This window comes from Puma concolor, chromosome B1 (genome assembly GCF_028749965.1).
Source record: "Puma concolor isolate L17-30 chromosome B1, mPumCon1.1.hap2, whole genome shotgun sequence".
NCBI lineage: Eukaryota > Metazoa > Chordata > Mammalia > Carnivora > Felidae > Puma > Puma concolor.
The window spans coordinates 21,486,879-21,501,396 of NC_141670.1; the positions used below are offsets into that span (position 1 = coordinate 21,486,879).

Genomic DNA, 14,518 nt, shown 5'->3' on the forward strand with positions numbered 1-14,518 from the left:
GCCTGGAGCCTGTTTCCGATTCTGTGTCTCCCTCTCTCTCTGCCCCTCCCCCGTTCATGCTCTGTCTCTCTGTCCCAAAAATAAATAAACATTGAAAAAAAAATTAAAAAAAAAAAATAAAATGGGATAAATAATTTCCTTACAAAAAATTTTTTTAAAGAAGGAGAGAGAGCATGCAACTGGGGGAGACGAGTGGCAGCGGGGGGGGGGGGGCGGGGTGGGAGGGAGAATCTTAAGCAGGCTTCACACTCAGCACAAAGCCTGATATGGGGCTTGATCCCATCACCCTGGGATTAAGACCTGAACTGAAATTAAGAGTTGGACACTCAGCCAACTAAGCCACCCAGGTGCCCAGGGACAAATAATTTCTATAATTTCTGTCATTGTTACAAGAATTACAGATTATATATATATGTGTGTGTGTGTGTGTGTCTGTGCGTGCGTCTGTATATAGTCTCTAGCACATTATAGGTGCTCAACAAAATGAAGCTAAAATTATCGAATTTAATTAGCGTTACCTAATCTTTGGCAAGCATGTCAAAACAGATCATTAAGAAAATTAACATTGGGGCACCTGGGTGGCTCAGTTGGTTGAGCGACCGACTTCAGCTCAGGTCACGATCTCACGGTCTGTGTGTTCGAGCGCCGCATCGGGCTCTGTGCTGACAGCTCGGGGCCTGGACCCTGCTTCCGATTCTGTGTCTCCCTCTCTCTCTCTCTGCCCCTCCCCCACTCGTGCTCTGTCTCTGTCTCAGAAATAAACATTAAAAAATTAAAAAAAAAAAGAAAATTAACATTAATGAAAATTTTATATTAAAAGAAAAAAACAGTTCTGGGGTGCCTGGGTGGTTCATTCGGTTGGGCATCTGGCTTTGGCCCAGGTCATGATTTCACAGTTTGTGGGTTCAAGCCCCGTGTCAGGCTCTGTGCTAACAGCTCAGAGCCTGGAACCTGCTTCTGATTCTGCGTCTCCCTCTCTCTCTGTCCCATCCCACACTCATGCTCTGTCTCTCTCTCTCTCAAAAATAAATAATTAAAAAAAATTTTTAAAAGAAAAAACACTCCTGACCACAAGATCCATCACCATTTTAGTTAAAACACAAGTGTGATGTTGAACTCCAGCACTCTTATGGATAATCTCAACTGGCCACAGCAGAGAAGTTGAAATCATTGATGACAAACAAGCATAGTTTTCTGATTTTTCAGATGCTCAAAGTTGACAGTTACTGCACTTCAAAATTATATACAAGACCTGCCTAATAAGAGTTTGGAACATCCTGAAGATCTGTTAATGAATGACTGTTGTATTCCCAAAATGACTATAAAAAAAGGTTATTTATATACGGATAGGGAAAATTTTCCAGGATATATTAAGTGGAGAGAAAAAAAAAAAGGCACAAACCCAGTCATTAATGGAACCACTTGTGTGAAAACAATGTGTAAAATATTTTTGCGTGTGTACAAAAACACGTAACGCACCCAAATCCACATTTATGTCAGAAATGTGCACGTGATGTTTAGCAACACATTCTTGTAAGCAGGAGCAGAAAGGGGGAGAGGGCACTGAGAAGAACACTTGTACTTTTTTTTAATTTTTAAATTGAGTACCATGAGTATGTATGTATCACCTATAAATTTTTTAATTTAATTTTTTTAAACGTTTTTCTTTATTTTTGAGACAGAGAGAGACAGACCATGAGCAGGATAGAGGCAGAGAGAGAGAGGGAGACACAGACTCGGAAGCAGGCTCCAGGCTCTGAGCTGTCAGCACAGAGCCTGACACGGGGCTCGAACTCACAGACCATGAGATCATGACCTGAGCCCAAGTAGGATGCTCAACCGACTGGGCCACCCAGGCCCACCCCCCCCACCCCTCCACCGCCCGCCCCCCCCCCCCCCCCGAGGGAATCTTAAGCAGCTGCAGGGTCCCTCCTCAATGTGGAGCCTGACATGGGGCTCAATCCCACAACCCTGGGATCATAACCTAAGCCTAAATCTCAACTCAAATGGTTGTTTAAGCTTGGTTAAATAAAAACAGCTTACATAATGGAATATCATACGACCAGTAAAAAAAGAACCAGACAGCTCCATATATATCAGTAGGTCCAGAGAGTATTTTTTTTAATGTTTATTTATTTTTGAGAGAGAGAGAGAGAATGAGTAGGGGAGGGACAGAGAGAGAGGGAGGGAGACACAGACTCGGAAGCAGGCTCCAGGCTCTGAGCTGTCAGCACAGAGCCTGACGCGGGGCTCGAACTCACAAACTGGGAGATCCTGACCTGAGCCCAAGTAGGACGCTCAACCGACTGGGCCACCCAGGCGCCCCTAAATTTTTTAATTTAAAAATTTAATTTGAAACTTAAAATACGTAAATGAAATGACTGCTCCACGCAGCTGGCACCAGACAAATACTAGGCGGCTGGCACTCATCCCTTCACAAACCGACCTGGCTCCTGCTTGCTGCAAGGGTGGGCCCAGAGCTGAGGCAGTGGCTGTGACAACGGTGGCTATGACAGGAGACACAACAGCCCAGAGAAGCAACGACACAGAAGTTGGCGGGTACTGCGGCCGGTTCATTCAACAGCTTCCACGTGGCCATGAAGAGTGAGCATGACAACGCGGAGGTACAGCTACGCAATCCGAGCCCGCTTTTAAACCCTCCAGAGTCCTTTGCACTGACGGCTCAGAGCCTGCTTGTGATTCTCTCTCTCTCTCTCTCTCTCTCTCAAAATAAATAAACTTTTTTTAAAAAGATAGTTTAAAACCTCCAGAGCTTTAGATCTGTTCCCCTTCACTTATTTAACAAGAACTGTCAAAATGTGGAAGATTGTCAGATTGTGCTAGAAGCCTCTTACAAAGCCAAATTAATTGCAGGTTTAGAAAAAGTTGCTATCGTTGCAAATTATTATTTCCTATTTTTGTGCTGTAGTGAGGATAGCAAGAGCGCGGTAAGATTTATAGGTGTGCAAAGCTTGGGATTAATACGGATTGTTTCCACCTTTCCATCCCTTATCATCACGATCTCCTATTACTTTAGGTCAGAAAAATCAAAGTCAACTCGAGGTCCCTGAGTTCTTGCCCACCCTGCTAAGTTTTCCCTAGAATACATAGCTATTCAGGAAAGAGGGGTGTCTCAGTACAGGCTCCCCTGAGAGCAGCCCCTGGACAAGAACCTGGATACAGTGTATTTGAAACAAGGAAGGGAGAAAAGCCAAGACAGCATGTGTTGATGGCCAGGCCCTTGCTGGTTGAGGGTGGCCTCTGGGTGCATGAAAGGCCTGGTGCTCGGGGACTGTCCAGCTTAGCAGCCGAATCAACCCCCTCAGGTGGAAAAGAGCCCTCAGGCGGAGAAGAAAAGAAATTGTGGTGCTTGAGGCAGGGAGCTGTCAAGGGCAGGTGAGCTATTCAGGTGCAGTGAACCCACAGACAGGTTGTGGGGATGTGGTGAGGAACTGACGACATGAGCTACTAGAGGGATCAACAGAGGAATGTAAGGAAGATTAAGAAAACTTACAATTGAGGATATGCGGGGGCGGGGGGAGCTACCTGCTGAGAAAGAGAATACAATGAATGAAAGAATGAGGAAAGCAACAGAATGGCTACAAATGAACATTAATATCAGGGGAGGCTATTTATTGAGATCTTTCCTTGAGAAGAACATTATTCTCCCAGGCATTAACTTGCCTTAACATTTGAAAGAAGAAACCCTAGGTGGAGAAAAGGAAGAGGTATTTAGAGAGAGAAAGTACCGTGAACCCGACATTTCCCTGTGACTTCCCGCAGCTGAGAGAATCATTACTTGTATGTTTCTACCAACACCTGACAATGTTTGTTGAAAACAAACATTGGTGAGCATGTCTACCTTTCTCTGGGGGTCACCCCTGAAAGAAGACAAGGCTTGTACAGTAATCATGCCTCGTGTCCAAATCCAAGCCACTGGTAACCTCAGTGTAGCTGTCACAGGTATGTGCACCTTGAGAAGAAAAATTACAGAGGGGGTAGAAAAAAATCAACCCTCATTACTTAATTAGACCTTTCAAATAACCCTTTGTTCAGCTGCCTGACCTAAAATTATTTTCTAAAATATTAATGCGTTCTAAGTAGAAACACTTGTTTATTTAAAAAAAAATTTTAACGTTTATTTTTGAGAGAGGGAGAGAGAGAGAGAGAACGAGAGAAAGCAACTGGGGGACACAGGATCTGAAGTGGGCTGTGCCCTGACAGCAGAATCCGATGTCGGGCTCAAACGCATGGACCGTGGGCTCAAGACCTGAGCCGAAGTCAGACATTTAACCGACTGAGCCACACAGGTGTCCCTGGAAACCCATATGTGTATATTTGTGTATTTGCTATTCTACTCCTCAATGTCAAGTTCTATTTAAAATAAATTGTTAAAGTTTTAGATGAATTAATTCATTATTCAAAACTTCCAGTGAAGTATTGTGTATAATTTATGAATACATTTTGGTGTAATTTCTGGGAAGTGTTTCAGGGTCTCTGTATTTAGGCATGTGCATACAAAGAAAACCATTTGTTCTAAGCAAATATGACTAACTTTTATACTGTTTACCTACTAGTTTTGAAGTTATTTCATGGAAATTCTTCCGAATAAAAAAAGCTCCCTTGAGCTAATTTAACAAATACTAGAAACTAAATCTGAAAGTACCTCCCGGGTCAGCTAAGGCAAGATTTATAAGAAGATTTAAACAGATAAATGATTCAATTTATTAAGTTGTAAGGGACAGAAACCTGTTTGAATACAGATCTATACTCACCAAGGGCAATGATGATCCATCTTCAAAATACATCTAAAAAAACACACACACAAAACTTAACACCATAAAATTTTAGCCCCATTAAAGTATAAAAAGCAAATATAAAAGTCATAGAAAAAAGAGTTGTGTCGAGTAAAATATCGCAAAATTGCTTACTTATCTAAAAGTTGAATAATAGAGAAAGTCTTCAGCTCAAACAAACATGACAGCCAATTTTAATTATGATATAATTATAGAACTTTAAAAATATACACGCTTTAAAATACAAATAAAATACCTCATTTTTTGCAAACAATGCAATATGTTAACACACAAGTATCTTAGGTTAAAGAAAGTGCAAAATGTCAACAGGTTTACAGAAAGTCTGGATGAACCTTTTCCTTTAATATCAATCTTTAAGATAAGGAGCACTGTCCCTGTGGTGTAGTAAGAATCTGACAATATCTAATTGTCATGAAGTCAAATGAGCTATCTCTATAAAGATGAAAAAGAGTCACAGAAGCATTTGTTAAACAGAACTAGCCAAGTCTGAGCTGTCAAAACTCGTGCACTTGACTCCTATCCATGTGAATCCGGGGGGGGGGGGGGGGGGGGAGGGACAATTAAGTGAGTGTGGCTCTAGCCACACTCACATTAATGCAAGTGATTATACTGGTTCTATTTCCTAAATAAAGCTCTCAGAAGCACAATTAAAGAAATGATCTGGAAAACAGTGAGGAAAGAAACATTATTAATTAAGAGGAACACCACATGTAGACATTTCAGAAGTAAAAGGTTTTCTTACTTGTCACAGACAGAACAGTGATGGCAGCGGTCTGGTTTTATGAGTTGGCATCTATCACAATATCGGATTGCTAGGGACAAAAAGTTCCACTTAGTCTTAGATTTAACACTGAATTGAATATACAATTAAACAGCTCTTATCATCTATCCAAATTTAACTTCTAAAAAGCATAGTGAATTTGAATTTGGTAAAAATGAGATGTTCTCTTGTGTAAATACAAAAATAGGATGAGTTGCTTATAGCCCCAGTTTTCTTTCTTTCTTTTATTCTTATTCCTTGCTCCCTCCCTCCCTTCCTCCCTCTCTTCCTACCTTTCTTTTAAAAGTAATTTCTACACCCAATGTGGGGCATGAACTCACGACCCCGAGATCAAGAATTGCACTGTCCACCGACTAAGCCAGTCAGCTGCCCCCGGCCTCAGTTTTCAAAAGAGATTTCTCAAGAATACAGAATCTTTGGGGGGAATTTTTCTAAGACTTTCACAATTGCTAGTAATGATAGGAAAGCTCACAGAGGGTGCAAAAATATGTCCATTTCTATCAAAGTAAACAGAGTGCATACCACAGGTAAATCAACTTATTTCCTGTTCCCCACCAGGATAAGTACGAGAGGATACAACCACATTTTAGTTTTATGAGAAACACATTTTAGAAGTATGTGAATAAACTCTATTAGTTGTTCAAATTGTTCACTGTTGTGAGATATAAGATTAGAAGTGAGTACTAGAAGAAGTACTTCCAATTCAGAATCTTAGTTCTTCTAATAGAAGTCCTGATCCTTTCTTCTCTAATATACGCATATCAAAGACAATGATGGATGTCTGATCTGGATATGCTATTTCAGTACACAGACATCTTACAAGATGCAAGCAGTCTACCAAAATTACAGGAAGACAGTTATTACGTGGGTCACAGGATCAGTAAAACCAAATCAATGCATTTAAAATTTGGAAAAAGTCCTTGCAACAAATAATTACCACTGCTATATTAGTTAATGTGATCTCTGAAACAGGAAACAGTTGCTATAAACTAAGATTAAGATGAGGTTTTTTTCTTCCTTATTATTATTATTTTTCAATGTTTATTTATTTTTTGAGAGAGAGAGAGAGAGAGAGAGCTCAAGCGGGGAGGGGAAGAGAGAGAGGGAGACACAGAATCTGAAGCAGGCTCCAGGCTCCGAGCTGTCAGCACAGAGCCCGATGCGGGGCTCGAACCCACGATCTGTGAGATCATGACCTGAGCTGAAGTTGAATGCTTAACTGACTAAGCCACCCAGGCGCCCCAGGTTTTTTCAACAAGGCCTATTTGGAATTGTTTTCAATACTGAAATAAGTTCTCAGTCATCCCCTTACAACTCTCTTTTTTTCAGACACCACAGAGATTAATGGCATGGCAGCCTCATCTCCTAAATGAAGTCTCACCGCAACATACTAGGGAAAGCTACACAGTATCACTGGCTCATGTAAAGCATTACAGTGGAAGGCAGTATTATCCAGCAGAAATATAATGTGAGCCACATGTATATTTTTAGATTCTCTGGGAGCTATGTTAAAAGACATAAAAATATGGGGCGCCTGGGTGGCTCAGCTGGGTGAGCGTCCAACTCTTGATTTCAGCTCAGGTCATGATCCCAGTGTTGTGGGATCAAGCCCGCATGGGGCTCCATGCTGAGTATGGAGCCTGCTTGAGATTCTCTCTTTCTCTCCCTATGCCCCTCTGCCTGGCTCTCACTATCTCTCTAATCTCTCTAAAATTTTACAAAGACATAAAAAGAAACAGGGAAATTAATTCTAATAAAATATACTATTTTACCTAACATATCAAAAATATTATTTCAACATATAATTAATACACAAATTTAATCACATATTTTACATTTTTTAATGCCAAGTTTATATTTTTTACACTTATAGTTGAATTTTAAGTGGTAAGTTTGGGGGACAATGTTAGGTTCTCTCCAGATGGTGATTATCTCTATTTTAAAGTAGGCTGGGGGGGGGGGGGGGAACAAAACTCTCAAATCAAAGTGGGTAAATAATTCATAAGAAATCAAAACAATGTAGAAATAAGATTTTTGTTTATAGTCTTTCATAAACATAAATTTAGTCTTTAAATTAAAAAAAAAACCCACAATCCCATTTAAAATTGCACCAAAAATAATAAGATACCTAGGAACAAACCTAACCAAAGAGGTGAAAGACCCATATTCTGAAAACTATGAAACACTGATTAAAGAAACTGATGATGACACAAAGAAATGGAAAGACCTTCCAGGCTCATGGATTAGAACAAATACTATTAAAATACCTATACTACCCCATGCAATCTACACACCCAATGCAAGCCCTATCAAAATACCAAGAGCATTTTTCACAGAACTAGAACAAACAATCCTAAAATGTGTATGGAACCACAAAAGACACCAAATAGCCAAAACAAAGCTGGAGGCACCACAATTTCGGACTTCACATTTACATTACAAAGATGTGGTGATCAAAACAGTATGGTATCAGCACAAAAATACACACACAGATCAATAGAACAGAATGGAAAACCCACAATTATTTGATCAATTAATTTATGACAAAGGACGCAAAAAATATGCAAGGGGAAAAAGACAGTCTCTTTAACAAATGGTGTTGGGAAAAGTGGACAGCTACGTGCAAAAGAATGCAAATGGACCACTTTCTTATACCATACACAAAAATAAATTCAAAATGTATCAAAGATCTAAATGTGAGAACTGAAACCATAAAAATCCTAGAAGAGAGCATAGGCAGTGATTTCTCTGACATCAGCCATAGCATTTTTTTTCTAGATAGGTCCTCTGAGGCAAGAGAAACAAAGGCAAAAATAAACTATTGGGATGACATCAAAATAAAAAGTTTCTGCACAGCAAAGGAAACAATCAGCAAAACTAAGAAGCAATCTATGGAATGGGAGAAGATATTTGCAAATGACATATCTGGTAAAGGGTTACTATTCAAATTATACAAATCAACACCCAAAAAACAAATAATCCAAATTAAAAATGGGCAAAAGACATGTTTCCAAAGAAGACATCCTGACGGTCAACAGACACATAAAAAGATGCTCATCATCACTTACCATCAGGGAAATGCAAATCAAATTACAATGAGATATCACCTCACACCTGTCAGAATGACTAAAATCAGCAACACAAGAAACAACAGGAGTTGGTGAGGATGTGGAGAAAAAGGAACCCTCTTGCACTGTTGGTGGGAATGCAAACTGGCGCAGCTACTGTGGAAAACAGTATGGAGGTTCCTCAAAAAGTCAAAAATAGAACTACCCCTACCATCCAGCAATCTCACTACTATTTACCCAAAGAATACAAAAACACTAATTCAAAGGGATACATGCACCCCTATGTTTACAGCAGCGTTATTTACAATAACCAAGATCTGCAAGCAGCCCAAGTGTCCGTCACTGATGAATGGATAAAGAAGATGTGGTACATATATGCAATGGGATATTATTCAGCCATAAAAAAGAATGAAATATTGCCCTTTGCAATGACATGGATGGAGCTAGAGAGTATAATGCTAAGTGAAATAAATCAGTCAGAGAAAGACAAATACCATACAATTTCACTCACATGCGGAATTCAAGAAACAAAACAAATGAGCAAAGGGGAAAAAAGAGACAAAGACAAACCAAGAAACAGACTCTACTATAGGGAACAAGCTAATGTTTACCAGAGCGGGGGGGGGGGGGGGGGGGGGGGTTAACCGGCAATGGGGATTAAGGAAGGCACTTGCCATGATGAGCACCAGGTGATTCTTAAAATAAAAACTTAAAAAAAAAATTCCATGTGCTACATTACATTCAACTAAAATTATCCTGCTATAATTTAAAATGAACTGATTATCATTTAAAAACTGTTGGGGCGCCTGGGTGGCACAGTCGGTTAAGCGTCCGACTTCAACCAGGTCACGATCTCACGGTCCATGGGTTCGAGCCCCGTGTCGGGCTCTGGGCTGATGGCTCAGAGCCTGGAGCCTGTTTCCGATTCTGTGTCTCCCTCTCTCTCTGCCCCTCGCCCGTTCATGCTCTGTCTCTCTCTGTCCCAAAAATAAATAAACGTTGAAAAAAAAAATTAAAAAAAAAAAAAAACTGTTAACAGTCAGGAAGAATTTTAACTGTCTTGTTTGAATTTTTTCAGAGTTTATTCTTATATTACTTTACTTATGTAATTTAAAACCTTTTTGGGTAATGTTGAAAAACAATGTTATCAACATCTGTGTGCAAAAAGATAAGCTCCATCACCTCTAGGTGTTACCTTCTTACGTCAAAATCTACAAAAAAAATTTTTTTTAGGAAAAGATCAAGGGCAAGAGAGAGCTGAAAAAGCAAAGAGTCCTCACTTAATAAGCATAGAAAAATATCTACAATAAAGTTTGGTGATCCCTGTAAGAAAACAGAAGATGGTGGGATCAGAAGAAAGCACAGAACAAACAGGTGACATGAACAGTCCTGTTAATACCCTGCTTTACTACGCCCCACATTCCAGTCTGTATGTAGGTGAATTTTTCTCTGTGTAGGGCAGCTTAATCTAGGCAGCTGGCCTTTTTCTCCCTGGGGTTTGGAGGAAGTACTATGGATTTAGAAGGGATACTAAAATCCTTAATTATATTACTATCACTTTCTTCAATTCTCTCTGAAATACAAAGTGCATGAACACTGCATCTTTTAGGTGCTTTAGTCAATTTCTCAGGGGGAAGACGGAAGTTATCCAAAGAAACCAAGGGTCTTTGCTGGGGGTGAGGAAGGAAGGACCCCCACCTCACATCCTGCCCTGGTGGTAGTGTGGTGGCTCCTCTGAACATCCATTCCGCATTGTGTTTTCCTTTACATTTTATACATTCCAGAGGGGGATCAATCACACTGACATAATCTATTTATTATACTTAGCATAATTTAACTTAGTCAGTGACTCTAGTCAGTTAATATTGATTTTATCAGGCATCCCAAATTTTTGCACTGAAAATATAAACAAAGATTACATTAGGAGATCCAGATTGTATTCTGCACTGTCACAAATATTAAGAACCGTAAGTTCATCTCAGGATAAAGGTATCTAATACTTCAGAGGGATAAGAGCCTTAACATTATATAAACAACACAAGGAGATGACTTATAAATCCAAAGTGTAGTTATTACTAATGGAAATTAATACTTTGTTAAAGTGGGACCTACGCTTCCTCCCTTTCTCTTGACCCAGTGTTTCAAGGGGTACCATAGAAAGCACTGACCTAGGAATGTGGAGACTAGATTTTTGCACCCTAAACTGTCACTGTCATTAACCAGTTTGGGAAACTGGTGCAGTAATCTATTTTTAGAGGGCTTAAATTGAGTATTTGCTTAGGCTTATGTCATGTCAATATACATAAACATACATAAGCACATCTCAGTGGAACAGAACCAGTGGCATTAATATTAAACCAAAGAATTACCACTTGCCCAGGGAAAACAAACAGAAAAAAATTGCAAGACTTTGACTTAGACTTAGTTATGATTCTCAGGTGAGTTAGAAACAAACATAAATAATATAAAAATATTGATGAGATGGTTTTCATTCTTGTTTTCATACTAAGCCTCTGAAACCAGTTGTGTATTTTATACCTAAAGCACAACTCAATTTGGAGGGGTCACATTTTTTGTAAAGTTTATTTATTTATTTTGAGAAAGAGAGCATAAGTCGGGGAGGAACAGAGAGAGAGAGGGAGAGAGAGAATCCCAAGCTGCTCCGTGCTCTCAGTGCAGAGCCTGACTCGGGGCTCCATCTCATGACCCTGAGATCATGACCTGACCTGAAATTAAGAGTCAGAAGCTTAACCGATTGAGCCACCCAGATGCCCCAGGAGTTGCCACATTTTAACTGCTCAACAGCCATATGGGGCTAGTGGCTACCAAAGTAGGTGGCACAGGCCTAAAGTCACAAAATTTCTAGGTGAGTCTTGGTGGGCAAGTATCAATAGTCATGTATGTCCATTTTTAAGACAATTCTTTAATCAGATTGCTACTAAACTACCTAAAAGATCTGACCCAGGTAAATGAGATTTATTAACTGAAATGCATTTGTTATAGCAGCACTATCAACAATCGCCAAAGTATGGAAAGAGCCCAAATGTCCATCGATGGATGAATGGATAAAGATGTGGTATATATAAATGGAGTTATTACTCGGCAATCAAAAAGAATGAAATCTTGCAACTATGAATGAAATTTGCAACTACGTGGATGGAACTGGAGGGTATTATGCTAAGTAAAATTAGAGAAAGACAAAAATCATATGACTTCACTCATATGAGGACTTTAAGAGACAAAACAGATGAATACAAGGGAAGGGAAACAAAAATAATATAAAAACAGGGAGGGGGACAAAACAAAAGAGACTCCTAAATATGGAAAACAAACTGAGGGTTACTGGAGGGGTTGTGGGAGGGGGGATGGGCTAAATGGGTAAGGGGCACCAAGGAATCTACTTCTGAAATCATTGTTGCACTATATGCTAACTAATTTGGATGTACATTTAAAAAAATAAAAAAGAAAATTACCATACATTTTAAATATAAAGAAATTGTATCAATCCCTTAAGTTTTATATACTTTATACAATTACTTCTTTACATTTATGTAAAATTGTCAATGTTATGTTCATTATAGATATTTCTCCCTTAAATTAAATAATAGGAAAAGTCTATAATTAAAACTTTAAAAAAAATTAGGGGTGCCTGGGTGGCTCAGTCAGTTAAGTATCCGACACTTTACAGTGGCTCAGGTCATGATCTCATGGTTTGTGAGTTCAAGCTCTGGGTCAGGCTCTGAGCTGACAACACAGAGCCTGCTTGGGATTCTCTCTCTCCCTCTCTCTCTGCACCTTTCCCACTCATGTGCATCTAAATAAAAAAACATTTAAAAAAATGTTTAGTCCATTAAGCGTCCGACTTCAGCTCAGGTCATGACCTTGGGCTCTGTGCTGACAGCTCGGAGCCTGGAGCCTGCTTCAGATTCTGTGTCTCCCTCTCTCTCTGCTCCCCTCCCACTCACCCTCTCTCTTTCTCTCTCTCAAAAATAAGCATTAACATTTTTTTTTTTAATTTAAAAAATAAATCCAACTACAAATTAGTACTTCAGCAGTTCTAACATCTCCACTGAGTACCAACTAAGTGACTAGAGAAGTCACGAGGGAAGTGAGGTCCGTGCTGATGTGTTTGAGATCTTTGTGCCACACACCGTTACTCACGTGTCTGTTTTATAGGATCGTATAGGAAAGACTGAATAACCACCCAAGACATAACACAATCTATTTCAATGAGTGTTCGACAGTTTCAAGTATATAAATACGCTGAGGGTCACCACAAGAATCGTGCCAAAGCACTCATTATCGTGTACCTCCAGACATGGTCCTGGTATAGATGGGGAGATCTTTGGCAGCTCGCCGAAGAACTTCCTGATGGGCTTCTCCTCTTGGCTCTCTCTCCAACAATTCTTTCTCCGCATAAGAGAGATGGAACTGTGGAAACAATTTACATTTCAGTCAATGTTCTCAAGAAATTCCATATTGGTCCGAAAAGTTATTTATAAAATATTAATCAGATCTATTATATATACTGAGAGTGATAACAGAGTTTGAATCTGGGCATGTCTGTTAATCTAGTGGATCATTAGTTGATGCATCTAGAAAAAGGGAATAATAATACCTACTTCCTCAGATGTTCATGAAACTCAAGAGGAATAAAGTATGTAAAACTGTCTTATAGAGTTCCACTCCACCATTAGTTATACTAATAAATGAAGTGACAAAATAAACAAATTTGGCTCATTGGGTAAGTTTTTCAAGCGGATATTATTAGGAATAAAAATAGAAACAAAACATCAAGCATTTTTTCTTATCTAAGTGAATTTTAACTTGAGGATAATCATGACATGAATTTCCTAGCACTCAAAAGAACTAATCATTAATTTTCCTTCTTACACTGCCAATTTGGCCCACCCAATTAAAAAAATCCTTATTTGAGAAAAATCAAATTTGTTTGGGCTATACACACACAAAGAAAACCCCAATCACACACACACACACACACACACACACACACACACACAAAACCAGTTGTAGAAGTCTATAAAGGTTTAAATGTGTTCCAGGAGACATGTACAAGGATATTCATAGCATCATGGTATGAAATGTAAAAAATTAAACCCAACGCAAATGTCCATCAAAAGGATAATGGATAAATAAGTTGGAGTATGATATATCCACATAACTGAATCCTATGATGCACTGCATAATTAATGAACTTGAGCTGTGTTCCGCTCTCTATGTTCAGCTCAACAAAGAATCTCAACATACTGTCGGACAACAAATCATTTTATAGCACGTAGTATGATTCCATTCATACAAAGTTTTTAAAACCAGAAAGCTATACACTATCCACATATACATACACATATATATGAATTATAAAGAAAAACAAGAGAATAACTAACACAAAACTTCAAGATAGTAGCTACTTCTTGAGGAATGCAGGGAAATACAATGCGGAAGAGTACACAAGAAATGCTGAAAATATAAATGTTTTTTCTGATACTTGGGTAACTGTTTAGGTCTTTTCATTTTTCTATTCTTTATTTTGTTATTATTATTATTATTATTATTATTATTATTATTATTAGAGAGAATGTGCAAGTGTGAGCAGGGAAGGGGAAGAGGGAGGGAGAGAATCTTCAGCAGGCTCCACGCTCAGTGCACAACCTGATGTGGGGTTCAGTCCCATTAGCCTGGGATCATGACCTGAGCCGAAATCAAGAGTCAGATGCTCAACCAAATGAGCCACCCAGGCGCCCCTTATTATTCTTTAAACTATGCATTACAAATGCTTTTTCTGTATGTAGGCCATGTTTTTCAATTTTTTTTTTTAAGTTTTAAAAGTAATC

At 39.1% G+C, this 14,518-nt stretch overlaps 1 protein-coding gene across 2 annotated transcripts in view; it reads right to left on the reverse strand.

The window, feature by feature from the left end:
• Window positions 1–14,518, reverse strand: part of ZDHHC2 (zDHHC palmitoyltransferase 2) — a 70,854-nt gene that overhangs the window by 21,380 nt on the left and 34,956 nt on the right. For both annotated transcript variants that reach the window (XM_086703280.1, XM_086703281.1), the window contains exons 4-6: window positions 12,977–13,097; window positions 5,560–5,629; window positions 4,776–4,808 (exon numbers count right to left, since the gene is read on the reverse strand). In XM_086703280.1, coding sequence (XP_086559406.1) covers window positions 4,776–4,808; window positions 5,560–5,629; window positions 12,977–13,097 — 224 coding nt within the window. The remainder of the gene's footprint in view (window positions 1–4,775; window positions 4,809–5,559; window positions 5,630–12,976; window positions 13,098–14,518) is intronic.